General features: G+C 35.3%; 1 protein-coding gene across 3 annotated transcripts in view; it reads right to left on the bottom strand.

Moving 5' to 3' along the window:
* APLF (aprataxin and PNKP like factor) overlaps positions 1–24,747 on the bottom strand; it is an 82,027-nt gene that overhangs the window by 40,555 nt on the left and 16,725 nt on the right. For all 3 annotated transcript variants that reach the window (XM_027131878.1, XM_027131877.1, XM_027131880.1), the window contains exons 3-5: positions 15,311–15,483; positions 5,993–6,137; positions 5,328–5,460 (exon numbers count right to left, since the gene is read on the bottom strand). In XM_027131878.1, the coding sequence (XP_026987679.1) occupies positions 5,328–5,460; positions 5,993–6,137; positions 15,311–15,483 (451 nt within the window). The remainder of the gene's footprint in view (positions 1–5,327; positions 5,461–5,992; positions 6,138–15,310; positions 15,484–24,747) is intronic.

Genomic DNA, 24,747 nt, shown 5'->3' with positions numbered 1-24,747 from the left:
ATTCCTATGCCAGAACTATCAACTACTAAAAGTAGGCACCAGCCTAGATTGTGAAAAAGGAAAGTTCTATAAAGAAATGAATATTTCTGTCATTCAAACTGTCCTTGAGCATATATAAAAAATCTCCTAATGCACTTTATACAATGCTGACATAGCTCTAATGTCAAAATCTGACATGGATGGCATGAATATAGATACAAACGTCCTAAACTAAATATCAGCAAATCTAGCGCAGCATGAAAATAATAAGTCACCACAATAAAATTAACTTATTCCAGGAACACAAGCATGGTACAACATTAGGAAATCTACCAACATCATTAATTACATTATCATATGAAAATGCAAGACTGTTTCTATAACAAAATTTCTTTTCAAAGAATTCAACAGTTATTCCTGAAGGAATCAGTCAATCACCCTAAACATGATGAGTATCAGAATCAAATACCAATCATATTAAGTGCTGAAACACTAACAGAATTACTGTTAAAATCAGGAATACAGACGCCAATTTTATCCATTTTTATTTAAAATTTATAGGATCTAACTTATGAAATAAGAAATGTTTTTAAAAGCAGTAAATAGATCAGAAGAGCCAAAATTATCATAATTCTGTAGATATGACTATACAGCTAGAAAATCCAAGAGGCTAAAAAATGATTAGAATTAGATCATTTAACAAGGATGAAGTAAATGTTTATAAAGAATAAGAAGAGCTTTAAGTAAACTGAACCATAATCAAATTAAACAATGTCAGTTAAATATTTATAATCTGTATTGAGTTGTCATACAGAAAATATTCAGAGTACAAAATTACGTGTAAACTAAATGGTTTGGGGACTACTTACTACTTCAACCTTTATCAGCATGTGCCATTTTTCATAACTCCATGTTGGAGGATTAGAAGATGGGGAAAGAAGAATACTAAAGGGTTGCATGATAACCAGTGAAAATATAAAAGCTGCCTTTTCAATCTAGCAAGAGTGTCATACCCTAGGAGTTCTAACTTGTCCTGGGGTCTAGAAGGTTGAGGAAGCAAATGGAAGCAAAGAGAGGGGAGGCTCTAATACCCTTTGCCCAAATATTTATATTCACTTACCAGTCACTAAGGGACATGGAAAAATTTTAGCCCAGGCCTGAGAAGCTCATGATAACATCTAAGGGCTAGTAGCTGGGGACCCAGAAAAGTAAATTAGAAGTATACTGGTTGAAAGACAGAAAGGATAGCCTGATCACAGCAAACATTCACGTACATATAAGAATTAAACTAACAGTTAAACTGAGAAAAGATCTAGGAGAGAATGCAAGGGCATATTAATAAAATAAAAAGCAAAACCCAAACCAAACCAAACCCCCAAAGCATACAGAGGGTAAATTCAGGTGGCCATCCAGGTATAGTGGTATGGTTCAGAGCATGGGCTTTAGAGTCAGACAGAACTAGGTCTCAATTATAGCTGTGGCATTTATTGTGATCTTAAATAAGTTAGTTAACATCAGTTAACATTATTATTTGTCCTGTAATTAATGTCACAGATGGTTCCAAAATATCAAGACGGTTTCAGATAGTCTAAATAAAGATCAATGAACACAATAGAGTACTAAAGCTGCAAAAGACGTAAGAAAGTATCCTACATCTAAATGAGCCTAAAATGCATCTTGGAAATTGATTTTTCAAAATCATTAGCATCGGTCTATTGACCTGGATGATATATTACTTAAACAAACAGAACAATAACAATAATAAAAACTACACAGCAGAAAAAGTCAAATTATTCCAACCTTTAATTAGCTGGATTCAAGTACGAAACTGTCCTTTACTTCTAAATCTTTCTGTCTTTAAAGGAGTTAAGTAACCTAACTTCGCTTTTTTAAGTATTCCCCCAAAGTCTGAATTTTTAAGACATGCCTGAATGCAAAGACTTTTTTATCTTATTTTGAAGCTTTAGCATTTTAAGTATATTAGGTACTATATAATATTCCTGTCCAAATCAATGTCAAATTACTCTCATTTGTATTTTCAAGGTGAGGTGCCAAAAAAAGTGCTTCTTATTTTATATGGTGCATTTATCAAGTGAAAATTAATGGATATTTGCTTCAAATTTATAATTTGAAGCAAATATATTTTAGATGATTATAAATCATGTAATAATGGTAGTATAGAAGCAGATAGAGTACAAAATAACTCTGAAAGAAAAGAACTTGTTTGCAAGGAGGCAGTTCACACTGGTCCAATTTTTGGTCAAATAATATTCTTTCTATATTAGAGAAAAGGTTCTACTGAGGGAAAGTGCTGCACCCTCTCCACTACCATTCCCCATTCCCGTTCTGCAAACTGAGAAGAACCACACTTAATGAGAAATGTTACTGATAAAAATATATTACACATGTAATGATGGGGGGTGGGGGATTGAAAACCACTGTCCTGGAATAAAACACTTAGCAGGAAATCTTATGATTTAAATACGAAAATTCTCTAGATTAAATCACATCTCCCTCACCACATGATATATAAGCTATTTTTGCCACAAGACCACTCTGATCCTACCACAATCTAAATTAGCATTAAATAAGGAATATTCTGTACACAACATATTTGATCAAAAACTTCAGAAGACTTCTATGACCACTATGCTGAACATGAGAAATAGTAAGAGTCGGAACATTCAACTAACATATATTGTGCTGTTAATTGTACTGTCAATTGTGCTGTTAATTTATAAAAGACAATGTTCAAGGTAAAAAGGCAGATTGACTGAACTGATCATCCCAAACAAAACCATTACAAATTGTAGACAAAGTATTTTTTTTAAAAAACAACTATTTGAAGGCACTAGAGAGTAACCAAAAAGGCAGAAATGACGAGTCTGACCTTGAAAAATTAACTACAGTCTGTGAGGTTTATCAATTTATGGCTTTTTCCCTGAGGGCATCCCCCAATTCGCAGGTGACAGAAAGCTGCAGCCTTACTGGCTTAAGTGCTGGCTGAGTTTGAGGCTAACAGAGTAGGCAGAAAGTTAAAGACAAAATTCCAGAAGGAAGAAAGGCTTAGAGAGCCAAGAACCAAAATCTACATTTAAAACTGACCCAAATCCCTGGCTGGTTGCTAAACTACATGCGCAGAGACTGCAGCTGCTGTCCACACGGGGGAAACAGAGTTTAGGGCCTGAATTAAATGCCCATTAAGAAAACAGGAAGTAAATTTCCTATTAGGCCCAGTTAATTGCCTATTAGAATAAAAATATTTATTCAGAGGGATATAAAATCAAAGTCTCTATACTCTATCATTCATAACATCCAATGGCATAAACAAGAAAATGTGAACCATATAAAGGAAAATAAGCAGCCAATTGAAACTAAACCTGAGATGATGAAAAGCTGCAAATAAAATGCAGACTGAATAATACAATGTAGCAAACATTTTAATAATCTTGAATCAATGGGAATACCCAGCAGATGACACAAATCATTGTGGTATCTGCTATAACAGTGAACTATGCTAGGACACTGGTCTCACCTTTGACTCCTTCAGCACGTACCATTGGGTGCCTGTAGTTTTTTGTTTAATTAAATAATTAATTTTAAACACTCTTACTGTGCTTGTCTTTTACCTTAGACATGACCCCAACAGGTCTGTTTGAAAACCTACTTTAATAAGTCGTCTGTATTGCTTTCAGTATTAAAATGAATAGTATTTTTCTACATATGTAAATAGCACATATTGTAATGGGTGAAACCTAGAGTTGACCAGGAAACAATTTTTCGAAATTTTTTTTTCCACCATAGTATAAAGGGAGTGCTTTAGCAACATATATCATGATCCTTTAATATTTACACTTTTTGATAAACTAATTTCCTTTCTACAATTTATACCATAGTAATAATAAGAGTAGACTTCTAAGATATTCACAGTTTTTAATTGCACTTACTAATGAAGCTGCAATTTGGGACAGTGAAAAAATATTCAATAATAAGATAATTCTTAAATGATGATGTATTAAGACCATGTATTACTGTGGTTGGCAGAATTCTAAAATGAACCCTCCCCAAGATTTCCTGCCCTAATCCCCAGGACTGTGAATAAGATGAGATATCATGCCCATGATTATGTTAGGTTATATGGCAAAATAAATGTTGCACCTATTTTTAAGGTTACAAATCAGTTTACCTTGGGTTAATTAAATGGGAGATTATGTACATGGGCATGATCTAGTCAACAGATCCTTTAGAGCAGAGAGTTTTCTCAGCTAGCCAACGAGGGGAAATTAGAGAGACGCAAAGCTGGAGAAAGGTCTGTTGTGTTATGCTGGCCTTGAAAATGAAATGCAAGAACAGAAAAATGCCCTCTAGGAGCAGAGTGAGCTCCAGCCAACAGTCAGCAGGAAAACAAGTCCTTTAGTCCTCCAACTGCAAGGAAGCAAATTCTCCACAACTGGAATAATCTTCTAAGGGGATTCTCCCATGACACCCAGGTCAGAACCCAGCCTGACAGACACTTGGATTTCTCTTGTGAAAATCTCAACAAACAACTCAGTTGAATCTGCCGGACTTCTCATCTTTAAAACTGTGAGCTAGGGCTTCCCTGGTGGCGCAGTGGTTGAGAGTCCGCCTGCCGATGCAGGGGACACGGGTTCGTGCCCCAGTCCAGGAAGATCCCACATGCCGCGGAGCGGCTGGGCCTGTGAGCCATGGCCGCCAAGCCTGCGCGTCCGGAGCCTGTGTTCCGCAACGGGAGAGGCCACAACAGGGAGAGGCCCACGTACCGCAAAACAAAACAAAACAAAACAAAACAAACTGTGAGCTAGGGCTTCCCTGGTGGTGCAGTGGTTAAGAATCCGCCTGCCAATGCAGGGGACACGGGTTCGAGCCTTGGTCCGGGAAGATCCCACATGCTACCGAGCACCTAAGCCAGTGTGCCACAACTACTGAGCCTGAGCTCTAGAGCCCACAAGCCACAACTACTGAAGCCCGCATGCCTAGAGCCCATACTCTGCAACAAGAGAAGCCATCGCAATGAGAAGCCCGCGCACCGCAACGAAGACCCAATGCAGCCATAAATAAATAAACAAACAAATTCATTTAAAAAAACCCTGCGAGTTAATAAATGGGTACTGTTTTAAGCCACTGAAAAATAATCATAATCATAATAATTAGCAGAATGGTGTTTGATAAATGGCATAAAATAATAGTTTATGTTTAAAATTAGACTTCATGAACACATCTAAAGAAATGTTAGGCTAAGTTATACACTTACATAACTGCTATTGTGTCTTCATTTGTTCAGAAAAACTTTCAAATTCTGTTAAATATTTTCCTGAAACAAAACCTACCTCCACTGATGACTGGTACTGAAAGGTTCTGATCACTTAGATTTTCTGTTAACATCCACGCTGGAAGGATTCTTTTCCTCTGGGAAGGGTTTGGCTGTTGCTTACTCAAGTCTCTACTTTCATCTAGGAAAGACTAAAAAGGCACTTATATACGAATTGCTAAAAATAATCCTGCATCCTTAATAAAACCATAAAAAGTATTTACTTTGCAGAAAACTACCATTAAAAAAATCCATCTGGGCTTCCCTGGTGGCACAGTGGTTGAGAGTCCGCCTGCCGATGCAGGAGACACGGGTTCGTGCCCCGGTCCAGGAAGATCCCACGTGCCGCAGAGCGGCTGGGCCCGTGAGCCATGGCCGCTGAGCCTGCGCGTCCGGAGCCTATGCTCCGCAACGGGAGAGGCCACAACAGTGAGAGCCCCGCGTACCACAAAAAAAAAAAATCCATCTGCAACTGTGGACTGAGTTGCTCAAAGTTCTCAAAGAAAGAAATTCAATATCTCTGTTAGTTGAAGTGTTGGTCTAGTGTGATATTCTCTAGAGCTTAACTTAAAAACAGCAAAAGCAGATCGATGCTAGAAATTTTGTCATGATATGTCTAATACCAGTTGTCTTTTCTTTCCTTAAAGAACATGTTATAAACGGATGAGATCTTAAATTTCTTACCACACTATTTGCAGCGGTCTGGGTCTTTCCTATTTCTGTGCTTCTTTCCAGCTGTGGGGCATCAGGTGTCTCATCAGGCAAATCAATCGAGGAAGATTTTGGTGTTTCACTCAATATATCATCTTCATCATGTATGTGACTGTTTCTATGAAATACAATTGAAATTCATTTATTAATCACTTAAATTTAAAACATTTCTATTGCCTACCATGCCATTATGTGATTCGCCCAAGTACATCTAACTAATGGGTTATGCTACTTTTCTCAGACTTAGGAAGACAAAAAAGCAGATTACAGTATGCTAGAATAAAATATATAGACTAGAATATGTTCCTCATCTTCTGCCCACTCTATCACCATAAAATACATTAATCTTTCCAAAACATGGGCCTAGAAACCACAGCTATTTATAAGATGGGCAATGGCCATCTCTATGAAGGCTTAAGAGTTATTTACTTACTATATAGTATTTGTTCAGATTGTCCATAAAAGTTAAGATCTCCTCCAAGTATCCAAAAAGAAAATGCAAACTGTAAGAACATCAGCTAAGCTAGTTAGGCTCTTGAAGAAAAAAGAAATAAAATCCTGAGGTCAGGTTCACACACAGCTGCTACTGGGGTCCTGGCCAGTGCAGCCACTTGTGAAATCTCCCTAAACTTGTAGTCCGACACAGGAGCATCCACAGTCACATGTGGAACATACTAGCAGAACCAATTACCTCCTACTTGCTGCAAAGTGTGGTAAGATCATCCAAAGTTCTGGATCATTATTCTTTATGTATGCACAGAGATGATCCAACAGACTTATCTTTTTTTTGTTTTTTCGTTTTTTTGTTTTTTTTTGCGGTACGCAGGTCTCTCACTGCTGTGGCCTCCCCCGCCGCGGAGCACAGGCTCCGGACGCGCAGGCTCAGCGGCCATGGCTCACAGGCCCAGCCGCTCTGCGGCACACGGGATCCCCCCAGACTGGGGCATGAACCTGCATCCCCTGCGTCAGCAGGTGGACTCTCAACCACTGCGCCACCAGGGAAGCCCCAGACTTATCTTTTTGAAAATTTGAAAATATAGATGGAAATACCACTCAGAAATAAAAAGGAAAAAAGTATGATATATACATTAACCTGGATGAATCTCAAAGGCAGTTTGCTAAGTGAAAGAAGCCAGACACAAAAAGTACATATCGTATGAATCCATGCATATGTCATTCTGAAGAGGTAAAGCTACAAGGACAGAAATCAGATCAGAAGTCGCCAGAAACAGTGGGTGGCGGAGGGGAATGACCACAAAGAAGCAAGAGGGAATTTTCTGGGGAAACGAAAATGTTCTATATCTCACTGTGGTGGTACTTACATGACTACACAAATTTGTCAAAGTGCATTGAATTATACATTTAAGAGGGGTGAATTTTACTATTGGTAAAATGTTCCTCAGTAAACACTAACATTAAAAAACTTTGTCTAGCTGAGAAAAGAATAATTAATGGCTTGTTTTATTTGTTTTAGTGAATCTTATAGGAATAACCTCCTTCAAAGGCAGACCCGAATTCATGGCAGGAATCAGTCAAAAGAGAACAACTTACTTAGACTAAATTTCCCTGCAACACCACTGTTTTAGTTCATTCAATAAATATTTTTTAAATACTTAGGGTGTGTCAGACACTGTGCCAGGCACTGGGGACTCAGAGTTGAAAATGTATGATTGCATGAAATTGCACTCCCATCACAATATTCAAATCCATTTTACTCACAACACACAGGTGTGCTTCCAAATTCTGATTTTTTTCCTCAAATTTTCTTAATATTTAATTTGAAAAATATTAAGAAACACTCCAGAGAAATGCAATGGCTTTTTACAACTTACAGTGTTACAAATTAAGCAACATCATCCATTCCATTTCTAGTTTTTCTATTCTGGCATAAATTCAAGACTAATACACATACATCCTATAGCCATAGGGAATTTTTATTAATATTTACCAAGAATAAATATAACAACAAAAAAAATCCTATCCCAGAACAAAATTCTAACATTTAGTTTCAAATAGGTCAAAGTGCAAATTATTCTCTTATACTTTTATTTAAATATAAATATTGTCACTGTGATATGGACATATTCTTATATTATCTTCAAATACTTCCTCAAGTAATCAACTATCACAGATTTATAATACAGTGTAATCAGAATTGTTAAAAAATAAAAACTTGGAATTTAATCTAAATACAATATAACAAAGGTAAATGAGTTACCCTTTTCTTTGGTAATAGCTATCAAGATATAATTCACATAATCATGAAATTCATGCTGTTAAAGTATAAAATTCAGTAGTTTTAGTATATTCCAAAGTTGTACAATGATCACCAATATCTAATTTTGGAACATATTCATCACCTCAAAAAGAAATCCCATATGCATCAGCAGTCACTTCCCATTCTCTTCTCCAGCCCCAGCAACTGCTAATCTACTTTCTGTCTCTAGAGATTTACATTTTCTGAAACTTCATATAGATGGAATCATACAAGTTGTTTGTATACAGATGTTTTCAATTCTTTGGGGTACATTCCTAGGAGTGCAATTGCTGTGTCACATGTAATTCTGCGTTTAAAATTTTGAGAAACTGCCAGAATGTGTTCCAAAGAGGCAGAAACACTTTACAACCCACTACCAAAGCATAAGAGTTCCAATCTCTCCACAACCTCATCAACACTTGTTATTATGTCTTTTTTACCATAGCTACCCTACTGAACGTGAAATGGTATCTCACTGTGGCTCTGATTAGCATTTCATGTTGAGCATCTTTTCATGTGCTTATTGGCCAGTCGGGCATTTTCCCTGAAGAAATGTCTACTCAAATTTAGTATGCATTTTGAAATTGGGTTGTCTTTTTATTACTGTGCTGTAAAAGTTGTTTACATATTCTAGATAGAAGTCCCCTATCAGATATATGACTTGCAAATGTTTCCTCTCCTTCTGTGGGTTGTCTTTTCACTTCCTCGATGGTATCCTTAGAAGCACAGAAGTTTTTAACTGTGATGAAGTCCAATTTGTCTATTTTGTTTGCTTGTGCTTTTGTTCTTCTATCTAAGAAATCATTGCCTAATCCAAGGTCACAAAAATGTATACTTGTGTTTTTTTCTAAGCATTTCATAGTTTTAGCTCTTATATTAGGTCTCTGGTGCATTTTAAGTTTAGTTTTTCTATGTTGTGAGGTAGGAGTCTAACTTCATTCTTTTGCATTTGTCCCAGCACCACTTATTGAGAAGGCTACTCTTTTCTCCATTTAAATGTTTTGGCACTCTTGTAGAAAATTAATTGGCCATAGTGTAAGGGTTTATATCTGGACCCTCAACTGTATTCCACTGACCTGTATGTCTTTCTTCACACCAGTACTACACTGTCTTGATTACTGTAGCTTTGTAGCAGGTTTTGAAATTATGAAGTGTGAATCTTCCAACTCTTTTCTTCTTTTTAAAGACTGTTTTGGCAATTAAGTTATTCTTAACTCTTAAAGATATATTCCAAGTTATATTTAAATATAAGTTATATATTTTGTCTTTAATACAAAATGTACTGCTAATATGTATGAGCTGGATCTAAAAGTAAGTTTTAAAATAATTATAAATGAATTGTAAACATGCACACTTTCATATTACAATGGCATTTTCATCAACATTTTATTGTTTTGTCCTGTCCAAAATTAAAGTGATTAAAATTAGCTATTTATACGGAATCTAAGTATTAAGAACTTTAACAATTTGAAAGAAAAATGTAATTTGGTACAAAAGATTTACTTTCCTTTCCTCAACAGTGTTTTAAAGAAAATAATTCCTCTAGAGAGAGAATGTTATACTTCCTTATCAGCAATGAAATTCAGATAAAGAAAATGTTATACAATATTTCATTCATGTATTCAAGAAGCCAATGCCTGCTAAGCACCCACTACTGGGGAAGCAATAGGAATGCAAAATTAATGTTGGTCCTTCTATATGAAATACGTCAAAATTTAATTAGCTAAAATCTAAAACTTTTTTTTGGCTTTCTTACTTTGACTTCTCAAAAAAGTATGGATTTTAGTACTTCTCACAGAATAATTTCATAGAAACATATACAGAAAAGAGTGAAAAATGAACACACTAGAGCTGATATATATAGACCCATATGCTCTCATTGAGTTCATTATGAATGGGATTTATTATACAGAATGTAAACACTACATGAAAAGCATGTTGGCATGAGTGAAGTGAGAACCTAAAGAAATGACAAGCTTTTGTACGGTCGTTTTGTTGTTCAAATCTCTTTCTTAAATTCATAACTGGTTGGAAGAAAAAATTTACAATGATATCAGGGGTCCTTACAACTGACACAAAGCACATAGGTTTTCTTTTCTGTTCTTATTCAAATTTAAAAATATTTCAACATGTAGAAATATAGAGAAAATATAATGTATGTATTCTATCTGCCTATCTATTAATATAAATACTTCTGTATCCACCACCCAAATAGAAACATTTTGTCATATTTGCTCCAGATTAATTATAAATACAATCAAAGCTTCCTGTGTCCAGCCTCAATCTTGTTCCTCTCCCTCTCATCCCTTCTTTGAAGGAAAATTATTCTGATTTTATTATTCACATGCATGTCCTTATACTTTTACTACTATATGTATATATCCATTACTTGTGTATATATATATATACACATAATATATATATTATTCATGAAGTAATCCATAATACACAGGTATAATATGTAATATATATCTATATACAAACGGTGTATGCTTTATATATATGTAATCTTTTTGTTTGTTTTTTTCCTCAATATTACATTGTGGAGATTTATCCACATTTTAACCTGGAGCTCTCTCTAGTTCATTCACTTTCACTCCATTTTAAAACTACACCAAATTTATTTAGCCACTCTCCAAGTGTCTTCACTATTAGAATGACTGCTATAGTAAGCTTTCTTATACAGTCAGGGAAGTCAGTAAGAGCTATAGTCCTAGTCAGCTTGTATTTGAATTCTTTGTCACATATTAGCTATGAGACCTTGGGCAAGTCTCAAACCTTCTGTGTCTCAGTTTCCTAATCTGTAATATAGAGATTTTAACAGTACCTATTCCTTATAAAGATGGTTGTGAAGATTAAAAAGTTCATACGTGTAAATCTTACACAACAGTACAATGGTGTTTTTATGAGGTAGACACTACAAAATGGAGCTAGTTCTAAAATATATGAGAATCCCAATGGTGTCAAAAAATGTCTAAAATATATTTCAATACTTCCACAGTCTAAGACATGGTTCACTCCCCCTTGCTAGAGGATAGCAGCCTTTCTTTGTCTGGAGACCAGGCAGCTGCCTCCTAATGGTATACCTGTCACGATGATACTTGCCTTCCTCAAGACCTGCCCTCCCACCCCTCGTGGCTTCTATTCCAATAACCAAGGTCAACTCATCATTACCTGACTAGAAAAGTACTGTCCCTACTTCAACAGGAAAGCAAATATTTACTAAAGAGCTACAGGACCTGGCTAATACGTACTGACAGAAACCAGAAGAGCATGCCCAAGAATAGATCTTGAAGATGCTAAAACAGGGGATGCAGAATAAAACTGGAAAAAAAACACTGCAACCTGTCCTGCAACCTGGGATTTAAGGTACTGGCAAGGACACCTGAAGCCAGTCCTAATATATAGCTGAAATGGCTTGTTCATGCTTGGAAAAAGAATATGTCTACAGTAAATAGGGTAGAAATAGAGAATGCCCTGGCATGATACTGAAAAGGGGGTCAATAGGCTCTAAGAGGTGGGCATGCTAAAATGGACTTATTACATGAGACTAGAGAATCCCCCACCTGACCATGTTCCCCAGAAGGGCCCAGAACACTAAGCTATATACTAGTGAGGCAGTGTTGAAGAGCTCAGTGGTAACTGCCTCTATAGGTCAATGTTGATGGTAGGAGAGGCTGCCAAGAACAAGGCTCTTTAGCATCAATGGAGATGACAGCATTCTAGAATTGCAGAGGCCAGGTGGTTAGCATTTAACCATCAGAGGCTAAGTGGACATTATTTGCATAACAGTCAGCAAAGTTGTAATGGCACTGATCTATAAGCACCTTTAACAATGGCTATCCACCCAGCTGGAGATTACATTGCCCAGCTTTCCTTGCAACTCCGTGTAGCCATGTGCCAAACAACCCGATCAAAACGTGGGCAGAAGACTTAAGTAGGCATTTTTCCGAAGAAAACATACAGATTACTAACAGGAACATGAAAAGTTGCTTAACATCACTAATTATTAGAGAAATGCAAATCAAAACACCATGAGATATCACTTCACACCTGTCAGAATGGCTATCATCAAAATGTGTACAAATAACAAGTGTTGGTGAGGATGTGGAGAAAAGGGAACCCTTGTGCACTGTTTAAGACTATAAATTGGTGCAGCCACTATGGAAAACACTACAGAGGTTCCTCAAAAAACTAAAAATAGAACTACCATATGATCCAGCAATTCCACTCCTGGCTACGTATCCTAGAAAAACAAAAACACTAATTCGAAAAGATACATGCACCCTGACGTTCATAGCAGCACTATTTACAACAGCCAAGATATGGAAGCCCAAGTGCCCATCAACAGATGAATGGCCTGTTGTTATACAAAGATACATACATACATACATATATATATATATATATATATATATACACACACACACACACACATACACACACATACACACACACACACACACAATGGTATATTACTCATCCATAAAAAAGAATAAAATTCTGCCATTGGCAACAATATGCAGGGACCTAGAGAGTTTTACATTAGTGAAATAAGTCAGACAGGGAAAGACAAATACTGTACGTTATCACTTATATGTGGAATCTAAAAAATACAACAAATGAACGTATATAGCAAAACAGAAAGAGACTCACAGATATAGAAAACAAACTAGTGTATACCACTAGGGAGAGGGAAGGGAGGATGAGCAAGATAGTGTTATGGGATTAAGAGATAAAAACTACTGTGAATAAAATGGATAAGCGAAAGGATATATTGTACAGCACAGGGAATTACAGCCATCTCTCAGTAATAACTTTAAACGGAGTATAATCTATAAAAATACTGAATCACTATGCTGTACACCTGAAACTAATGTAATATTATAAATCAACTATAATTTTTAAAACGACAGAGAATATATCCAGCACCCCCAAAAAGCTCCCTTGTGGCCCCCCTTCCTCGTCAATCCTCCAGAAATAAACATTGATGGATTAATTTTCTTATAATAGAACGTAATATAAATGTAACTATACAGTAGGTATTGTTTTGTGCCTTGCTTCCTCAGGATTTTCTAAATAGACAATCATGTCATCTGCAAATAAAGACAGTTTTGCTTCTTTCTTTCCAGTATGATGCACTTTATTTCTTTTTCTTGCTTTACTGGACTGGTTAGGACCTCCAGTCAACATGGAATAGAAGTTGTGCAAATGGATATCTTTGTTTTGTTCCCAACTGTAGGGAGAGAACTTTTCAATACCTCACTACTAAGTATTTTTTTATAGGAAGGAAATTTCCTTCTTTTCCTAGTTTTCTCTAAGGTTTTTTTAACAGGTATTAAATTTTTGTCACAATTGTTTTTAGGCATCTACTGGAATGACAGTTCTTTAATCTGTTATAGTGAATTTCACTGATTGGTTTTTTTTTTTTATATATATGATAAATTCACCTTGCATTTCTCAGACAAATTTCACTTGGTCATAGTGTATTAAAATCTATTTCACACATTGCTGGGTTTGACTTCTAAATATTTTGTTATAAGGAATGTGGGTTTGTATTTACTTTTCTTGTAATGTTCTTGTCTGATTTTGGTATCAGGATTATGGAAGCTTCATAAAATGAGTGGGGAAGTGTACTCTCTTCTATTTTGGAGAAAAAAGTATAATATTGGTATTATTTGTACCTTGTAAGTTTAAGAGAAATCACTAGTGAAGTTCCTTGCAGGAAATTCTTAAATCGGGAACTCAATTTCTTTAATGGACATAGGATTCATCAGATTTTCTATTTCTTCCTGTATCAGTTTTGGTAAATTGTGTTTTTCAAGGAATGCATCCATTCATTTAGGCTATCAGTTTTACTGGCATAAAGTTTTACGTAATTATTTCTTCATTATTCTTTTAAGGTCTGCAGGATCAGTAGTGATATTGCCTCTCCCATTCCTGATACTGATAATTTGTGTTTTCCAGCTTCTTTTTCTTGGTAAGCCTTGTCAATTTTATCAATTTTATTAGTCTTTTCAGAAAACTAACTTTAGGCTTTGTTGATCTTCTTTGTTATTTGTCTATGTTCTGTTTCGTCGATTTCTATTCCTATTCTTCTTATTGTTTCCTTTTTTCTGTCTATTTTGGGATTAATTGACTCCTGTTTGTCTATCTTCTTAAAATAGAAGCAAAGGGCATCAGTTTTACCTCTTTCTTCTCTTCTAATATAGGCATTTAATATAAATTTCCCTCAAAGGACTACTTTAGATATATTTCACAAATGTTTTTGTTATGTTTTCAGTATTATTCTGTTCAAAATGTTTTCTAATCGCCCTTGTGATTTCTCTGGGTTCCAGAGGTTACCTAGGTATGTGCTGTTTAATTTCAAAACACTTGAAGATTTTCCTAGATATTGTATTTTTATTGATTTTTAAATTTAATACCAGTGCCGTCAAAGAACACTCTCTATATAATTTTGTCCATCTACTTCTATAGGTCCAGTTTAAGTATTCTATAATTTAAAAACTAAAACAAAGGGGAATAATCTGCTAATGACTGCCTCAACAAAACTAGTGCATTAATTTCAATTTTACATCAGCTATTTATTGTAACCTCATTTCATCCGTTTCCCTATTCTATATTTTCTGTTATTTTTATAAGAAATAAGAGTTATACAAGCATAATCTAAAACAGAGGTTAATACCTTAAGAAAATTTTAAAAACTAAAAAAAAAGATTAAGAAAATGTAGTCAGTTTCAAATTAACTACCCTGGTTATTGTTAGATGCGAAATATATTCTAAACACAATGGTAAAAGATACAACATATGGAAGCAATCACTATTGAAGCATAAGTTTCCAAAATCTAATGTTTTCTAGAAACACACACACACACACACACACACACACACACACACACACACACTCTCACCATGTAAGACCTATCGCCAATTTAGTTGAATTCTAGAGTGGTGTCTACTGAAGCTTTTGTGGATGACTGAGGAATTAGATTACAAATACCATTACTTAATTGCATTTCATCAGGCAATCTTACCTTAAAGTACATTCCACTTCCGTTTCAGAATGTGTAGACAAAACACGAAAAATGTATTTGTCAACTAATAAAGAGAAACTATCTCCAGGATTCAACCAGTGCCATAGATTTGTCTTCAATGGTAAGAGCTGGCTCTTCTCAGAAGACTGATAAAAGCACGGATTTGTATGTATCTAACAAATTAAAGAAAAAGAATACAGTGATGTAGTAACTTAAAATCATGACTAGTTAAAACTACAACTAAATACGAACTGATTCAAAATTTGTGTCAAAACAATTCTAAGTATAAACTTACACTTAAAAGTCTAATAAATTTGGCACTTCTAAGTATCATAATTATTATCTAAACATAAAAAAATAGTTGTAACATACCTCCCATTTCTCTAGGAATCAAAGAAAAAAGCAAAGTTATCAATTAACTGGTTAAAGGATACTTCTATTTTGTTTGAGAGATGACTGGACATTGGAAAGAGAAACATGAAAAATAATTATCAGTATGGAAACTGAGTCCCCCAATTTTGATATCCAAAATTCACTAATCTATTGAAAATTCTCTTCTGCTTATTTTCCCCTAATAATTTCTTACTATGATTAAAAAATGAGAAACTATGGGAAGGAAATTCTTGATCAAATTTCTCAAGCAAACAACATACCTTTTTTCTTTACTCCTCACAGAGGAATCTTCTTATTTTGTTTAAATGAAATTCCCCTCTGAAGATCATCATCCATATTCAAATTGCAAGAGGTAAATATATCTCAATGTCAAAACTATTACAATATCCCCTATTTTGAATTATGTTTCCACTGATTACCTCACGTTAGCAAAGATAATGAGAGCTGCCTCCATAATTAACACCTATTGAAAGGCATCTTAAAAATTCTAACTAAAATCGAGCTGAATTTAACCATCTCCAGAATAGCCTTCTTGTCATCTAAACCGCTGGGTCTTTTAATAAGCTTTAGCATATACCAAAGCAATCCACGTTAATGCAGATCTTCAGTTTTTTAAAAGAATTTTACATAGAGCAACTCCCCCTACCACCCATTCATCTGTCTACTTCATCAGTATAAATGACAGTTTTTTCTAGAGACATCAACCATCTCTCCATTTATAGCAAGGTAAATGTCACCCTGAGATTGGACATATGCCAAACATTCTCAGTTTTTCTATTTATACTTCATTAAAGTATCTTGAGATGCAACTAAATTTTCACACATCAAAACCTTTTCTGATCCCAACCATTTAATATATCTATAGGTGTTAAGATACGTTTTATTCACCCTGAGTTTGAACAGACTAGAAATGAGTATAAATTCAGTAGGTAAAAACTTCTGTTCCTACTGTAAAAAATATTCATTATGGAAAAATTAAGGAAGCTTATAGTAGTCCTCTTTTTAATGTATTTTGAAATTCTAGAAATGCATCAGTATTTTTTTTTCTTTTTACCCCTCAAAAATTTTCTTTTCATTGGGAAACTTGGTTAAAATTTTTTATTAAATATAGTTACTTTCATTTTTTAAAAATCTTAATCATTTATGGAATATAAACTAAGTAAGATATAAACAAGTCTAGAATATTGCTATAAAACATGAAGCAAATAATGTTGTTAAGTTAGGTAGATTACTTTGCATTATAATTTATTTTTTCATTTGTTTTTATTTCTTAAAATGCCTATTTCTATGGGAAAAGAATAGGGTATTTCAAGTGTAAATACAAGATATTCTGATTTAGTTTCAATTATATATTAAAACACACCAAAATATCCACAAACTTTTACTGAACATCTACAACATTCTTTCATTCCATTCAAACGTCAAGCCCCAGATCATTTACCTCTGAAGTCCATCTCTCTTCAGCATTTGCAGTCACTGCCCTAGTTCAAGCTCTTACCCACTGCTTGCGTTTCTTGCTTGTGCTAACATCGTATCAAGTCTCCCTGATTTCCTTTACGTCACTGCTTCCTAAGTTTTTTTTTTACATTTCCCTACATAAGGCCTCTGATGCTTCTCCAATATAAGCAAAGCATAGCAGTGAAGGCTCTTCATAAAGCTACAGTGGTTTGCAACCTCATCTCTCACCTTCATACACCAAAATCTTCACCCTATACACACAATCTTTGATCCAATCATTGAGACCTACTCAAAAATGCTCTTTTGTTTACTACAGCCTCAGTAATGTCTTATCCCACCCCACCTTTCTGCTTGAACTATTGGAACCAGTCCCTATCAGTTCAAAGATAGTCATCTGATAAATCACCACTAGACTCCAAGGTCCATGGGTGCAGATAACTACCTAACACAGTTCTAACAGTCTATGATTAAAATGACTACAGAAGCCTCTAGCAGCAGGAAGAATCAATGATAGTTCAACTGTCAATCATTAGTGAATAATCTCAGGAACGGTTCCAAATAGTGTACCATAAGAAGTGAGGCTTGAAGTCTAATGTACTTAATATAAATGCTACCTGTTGAATCACTTAAATAGAGTCACCCCTAAAACTGTTTGACTGCATTCTCTATAAGATGTCATATTAAATGATTTTTTAAAATTATAATTGGTACAATTAGGTAAACTAAATTTCAAACAGAATCCACTTTCATCTGCTATAAACTACTGGAAGCACGCAACTCGGCACCTGAGCTTACTGGCTTTCAAAATCCCAAGAAAATCACAAAAGTAACTTTAGTTGTCACTTCACATGACTTCTTCTGATCAAATACCATAATATACTTTTTTAAAAAAATTATTTACTTATTTATTTTCATTTGATGACTTGAATAATATATATTTTTTTATACAGAAGGTTCTTATTAGTCATCCATTTTATGCACATTGGTGTATACATGTCAATCCCAATCACCCAATTCATCACACCACCACCCCCACCACCCGCCGCTTTCCCCCCTTGGTGTCCGTACGTTTGTTCTCTACATCTGTGTCTCAATTTCTGTCCTGCAAACCACTTCATCTGTACCATTTTTCTAGGTTCCACATATGTGCGTTAATATACGATATTCGTTTTTCTCTTTCTGACTTACTTCACTCTGTATGACAGTCTCTAGATCCATCCACGTCTCAACAAATGACCCAATTTGTTCCTTTTTACGGCTGAGTAATATGCCATTGTATATATGTACCACATCTTCATTATCCATTCATCTGTTGATGGGCAGTTAGGTTGCTTCCACGACCTGGCTATTGTAAATAGTGCTGCAATGAACATTGGGGTGCATGTGTCTTTTTGTGTGTGTGTGTGGTATGCAGGCCTCTCACTGTTGTGGCCTCTCCCATTGCGGAGCACAGGCTCCAGACGTGCAGGCTTAGTGGCCATGGCTCACGGGCCCAGCCGCTCCGCGGCACATGGGATTGTCCCAGACCAGGGCACGAACCCGTGTCCCCTGCATCGGCAGGCGGACTCTCAACCACTGCGCCACCAGGGAAGCCCTGCATGTGTCTTTTTGAATTATGGTTTTCTCTGGGTGTATGCCCAGTAGTGGGATTGCTGGGTCATGTGGTAATTCTATTTTTAGTTTTTTAAGGAACCTCTATACTGTTCTCCATAGTGGCTGTATCAATTTACATTCCCACCAACCGTGCAGGAGGGTTCCCTTTTCTCCACATCCTCTCCAGCATTTGTTGTTTGTAGATTTTTCTGATGATGCCTATTCTAACTGGTGTGAGGTGATACCTCATTGTAGTTTTGGTTTGCATTTCTCTAATAATTAGTGATGTTGAGCAGCTTTTCATGTGCTTCTTGGCCATCTGTATGTCTTCTTTGGAGAAATGTCTATTTAGGTCTTCTGCCCATTTTTGGATTGGGTTGTTTGTTTTTTTAATATTGAGCTCCATGAGCTGTTTATATATTTTGGAGATTAATCCTTTGTCCGTTGATTCATTTGCAAATATTTTCTCCCATTCGGAGGGTTGTCTTTTCGTCTTGTTTATGATTTCCTTTGCTGTGCAAAAGCTTTTAAGTTTCATTAGGTCCCATTTGTTTATTTTTGTTTTTATTTCCATTACTCTAGGAGGTGGATGAAAAAAGATCTTGCTGTGATTTATGTCAAAGAGTGTTCTTCCTATGTTTTCCTCTAAGAGTTTTATAGTGTCTGGTCTTACATTTAGGTCTCTAATCCATTTTGAGTTTATTTTTGTGTATGGTGTTAGGGAGTGTTCTAATTTCATTCTTTTACATGTAGCTGTCCAGTTTTCCCAGCACCACTTACTGAAGAGACTGTCTTCTCCATTGTATGTCCTTGCCTCCTTTGTCATAGATTAATTGACCATAGGTGCATGGGTTTATCTCTGGGCTTTCTATCTTGTTCCATTGATCTATGTTTCTGTTTTTGTGCCAGTACCATATTGTCTTGATTACTGTAGTTTTATAGTATAGTCTGAAATCAGGGAGTCTGATTCCTCCAGCTCCGTTTTTTTCCCCCAAGACCGCTTTGGCTATTCAGGGTCTTTTGGGTCTCCATACAAATTTTAAGATTTTTTGTTCTAGTTCCGTAAAAAATGCCATTGGTAACTTGGTAGGGATTGCATTGAATCTGTAGATTGCTTTGGGTAGTATAGTCATTTTCACAATACTGATTCTTCTAATCCAAGAGCATACGATAATATACTTTTAAATTAACCACAGAATCATGGAATTTGGGGAAAGGAACCAAAAACTACTTAGCTAAATTAGGAAAAAAAATGACTACATTTTAGACGCTAAACCATCTAAACAGTACATTTAACCAAGGCCTGGGGCAGGCCGGTGGGACTAATACAGAATAGGGAATGTTAAAGCAAAAGCTGCCAGGAAAATTAGCACTGTTACCTACATGCTCAAATTAAAGAAAAAGAAAAAAAAGACAATTCTGAAAGCTGCAATGAATATAGTCTATCCAGTTCTGGCAATTAAAATTCATGAGGATCTGGTTAAGTCCTTCCTAGGTGTTTCTGCAATTGGCAACATTTCTATTTCCTTTAAGTCTGTATTAAAAGAAAGCAGTAAAATAAAATTTGGAGAGAAAGGGTAGAAGTAGAAGTTAAAAACAGAGGCTATATAAATTTGGTAGGCAATTATTTCATTTATCAGTCATTTTATAAACTAATATAAAATTTTATAAACAAGATGGCATAACATTGGAGATGCAGTGCAATTTATGCAACATCATATTCCTAAAAAGAGCTGTGAATGTTTGATTTTTTTTTAAGTTATAACTGAAATGTAATGTTTAGAAACCTTTCATTATGTTATCAGCCACCCCTAATTTATCTCTCAATGTGGTTCTCTGGCATATGGCTAGAGCTTTTGAGTGTTTTTGCATGTTGCTGGGCTTGGAAATGTTCCCTGTTACTCCTCCGCCTTTAAAGTGAAGCCTCCCCTTCCTCGGGTATATGCCATGGTCACCCGTGAGGAATGGTGGGTAGCAGGAAGGACAAGAGTCACAACAGGAATATACATATCTTGTGCCTGTACCCTGAATATTCTCTAAATGAGGTTTCCTGCTTATAAGCTAAGAGAAGACCATGTTCTTATTCATGAGTATTTTAAAGATTCAAATGAATCTCTAAACAATATTAAATAATGATATAGTCCTAAGTTTATAAAAGCTAAGATGTTCAATACAAAGGCATAAAATTGTAAGAGAAGAAAAGGTAAAATACTTAAGAAAGGAAAATGATTATGTTTCTTTAAAAACACATCACAAACCCAAAGTCAAGAAAACAGTCAGTTTGAGTATTTTTTCCTCAGCTGAAAGCACTTAATATTTAAATGATAGGTGGTTAAATATTAGGCATTTAGCAAATCATCCACAAAGAAAGTGGACCAATCTGTGTGGTCCGTGATCATCTTTTTCTTTTCCTAAAAATGTTCATACAGGAGATCCCAGAACTAAGAGCAAAAATGACATACCAAGAAATCTGATGTTCGCTCCTAAAACTCACATCTAAATAACTATTACTCATTGAGTAAGCTTTTTAAAAAAATCTATATCAAACAATATACACTCCAACTAAAAAGCCACACATACAAGAAGTCCAAAAGGTTGTTTCTTAAAAGTTATAAAATGACAAAAATTTATCAATATTTATAAAAAAGGAGAAGACGGACACAACATTTTCTGCCTCTATTCAAAAAGAGTCATGTACCACAATGTTCACTGCAGCTCTATTTACAATAGCCAGGACATGGAAGCAACTTAAGTCTCCATCAACAGATGAATGGATAAAGAAGATGTGGCACATATATACAATGGAATATTACTCAGCCATAAAAAGGAACGAAACTGAGTTATCTGTAGTGAGGTGGATGGATCTAGAATCTGTCATACAGAGTGAAGTAAGTCAGAAAGAGAAAAACAAATACCATACGCTAATACATATATAAGGAATCAAAAAAAAAAGAAAAAAAGTGGTCAGAAGAACCTAAGGGCAAGACGGGAATAAAGATGCAGAACTACTAGAGAATGGACTTGAGGATACAGGGAGGGGGAAGGGTAAGCTAGGACAAAGTGAGAGTGTGGCATGGACATATATACACTACCAAACGTAAAATAGATAGCTAGTGGGAAGCAGCCACATAGTACAGGGAGATCAGCTCGTTGCTTTGTGACCACCTAGAGGGGCGGGACAGGGAGGGTGGGAGGGAGGGAGATGCAAGAGGGAAGAGATATGAGGACATATGTATATGTATAACTGATTCAGTTTTTTATATAGCAGAAATTAACACACCATTGTAAAGCAATTATACTCCAATAAAGACGTTAAAAAAAAAAAAAGAAATGGTGCAAAGGATGCATTATCCCTGAAGGACTAGAACTAAAATACAAATCAATTTTCTATAGCTTTCTATTGGAATTATCATTAAATATTAAACAAAGATTGATGTATACCGAAAAAAAGCGCTCCTCTTATTTTGTGTTTTTTTAATTTGGAAAGCATTTTTTTTAAAAACAAAATGAGTTGTGGAAAAGCTATTTTAGTATTTTATAGCTATTTTACAAGTGCACCCATAATTTCATGGGAAGCAAAACAATCACAACTCAGAAATTTCATTGTGCAATAGAAAAGGTACAATCACCCAAAGCTGCATATTTTGAGAATCAATACCAAATAGCAAAAAATACATATCTTTTGCAATTTATACACAGTTTAGAACTACTCTCTCAATCATCCAAGAACCAAAGAGTAAGTTTTTATTAAAATGAAATAAAAGCATTGACAGGGCTTCCCTGGTGGCACAGTGGTTGAGAGTCCGCCTGCCGATGCAGGGGACATGGGTTCATGCCCCGGTCCGGGAAGATCCCACATGCCGCGGAGCGGTTGGGCCCGTGAGCCACGGCCACTGAGCCTGCACGTACGGAGCCTGTGCTCTGCAACGGGAGAGGCCACAACAGTGAGAGGCCCGAGTACCGCAAAAAAAAAAAGAAAAAAAGCACTGACAGCTATAAATTCACCCTGATGACATAACTAACCACTGGTGATACAGTCATTTACAAAGAACATCATCATTTTGCCTTCAGAATGCATCTTCTCCCTGCTGATACCAGACTGTACATCAAATTTAAACGACACACAAAAAAGCTAGCATCATCTCCCCATGAGCTAATATTATCTCCTCATGCACTATTTCCAAGAACTGCTAAGAGCTAGAGGCTTTTCTAAAGGGAAATATTAGAGCAGGAAAAAAAGACAAATTCATCCAATTTAAAAGCCCAAATTAGTTACTCCCCTAATTGCATTCATCTATCATTGTCAAAGCTACTTTTTTATTTACTTAGATTTCTAATTTGAGGGAAAGCAAAAAAACATTTAATTACTTAAACATAAAGTGGAATATACAGCATACAGAAGGGATCATCAAAACAAAATATCTGCTATATTTATTTATATAATTTTACAAAGTTTTTTAAACTAAAACTTCTCTCTCAACACTTTATTACAGTTGTATATATAATTTGCTTTAGCAGATCAAATAATTTGTGATTGACTAGAACAGAGAATAAGTGATATTTAGCACACATGATAAAATGAATAAACTGGAAGTCATCTGTCCATCTCATACTCATTATTTCTAATCTTAAACTTCCATTAACAAAGTCAGTGTTAGAATTCCTCTAAACTTCTCTAAATTGCACCTTGAAGGTGCAGCTACAATAAGATGCTGATTAAATAAATAAATCTATTTCAAGGGGATAGGTATTTTATTGAAACTATATTAATATAAACAAGAAATCAAGCATTACATAAAGCAAAGAACCCATACGTATATCACTAAGTCCAAGAAGCAGCTTTCCTTCAACTAATATAAAGTGAATTTCGTAATTCTTGGAATAAAATTCAAAACCCAATTAAATATTTTTCTAAAAGAGCAATCAAATTCTAGTACTAGAACTGCACATTTCCTTAAAAAATCATTTTTAATGTCTTCCAATGTTTGGTAGTTTGGCATTACAGAAATAACTGCAATATACTGTACTATTCTTTACCCTTTTTTGATGTTATAAATATTCCATAATAATTTTTTAGAGACATAATACATGTAAGATATTATGTGTGGACCCACCACCCAGTTTAAGAATATTACCATTACCTTTGATGTTACCAATGAGTCTTTACCTAACCACTCTCTTCTCAGTTTCCTCAGATGTAATTATCCTGATTTTTGTGTTTATCACTTCCTTGATTTTCTTTATGGTTTCACCACCTATGTTTATGACCCTGAATATACTGTTTACTTTGTAGGATTTTTAATCTTACATAAATGAAGCCACACTGTAAATATTCTTCCAATGCTTGCTTTCATCATTCAGTATTATGTTCCTGATTTTAATCCATGCTTTTTCAGCTTTCGCAGTAATGTATCTTCACTGTTGTACTACATTTCATTAAATTAATATATCACAATATATTTATTGATTTTACTGTTGGTGGAAATTTATGTTGCTTCTAGTGTTTTGCTATCACATAAACAATTTTGCTCTTCAGGCTCTTGTACATATCTATTGGTACCTGTGTGTGCGTGAGGTCTGCTTGCAGGGAATACAAGCCTTCATCTTTAGGAAATAGCGTCAAGCTATTTTCCAAAGTGGCTGCACCATCTAAGCTCCCAGCCACAGCTCATAACTATTCCACTTGTTCTACTGCTCCTCCAACACTTGAAATTGTTAGACTTTTCATTTTTGCCAATCTGTTGGGTGTGAAATCGTATCTCATTGTGGTTTCATTTATTTCTCCATCTAATAAGAAGGCTGAGCACCTGCTTTTCATGTTTACTAGCCAGTCAGGTTTCCATTTCTGCAATGTGCCACTCAAATCTTCAGCCCGTTTTTCTATTGGATTATCTTCTTCTCATTGACTGAAAGCATTTGCTATAAATTCTGGATATCATTCCTTTGTCAATTATATGTGTTTTAAGTATCTTCTCCCTGTTGTATTTTTCGTT

This window comes from Aethalodelphis obliquidens, unplaced genomic scaffold (assembly GCF_003676395.1).
Source record: "Aethalodelphis obliquidens isolate GAN/ISIS:26980383/991018 unplaced genomic scaffold, ASM367639v1 scaffold40, whole genome shotgun sequence".
Lineage (NCBI taxonomy): Eukaryota > Metazoa > Chordata > Mammalia > Artiodactyla > Delphinidae > Aethalodelphis > Aethalodelphis obliquidens.
Note: the sequence above shows the minus strand (reverse complement) of the source record. Positions and strands in the feature narration are given on the sequence as shown.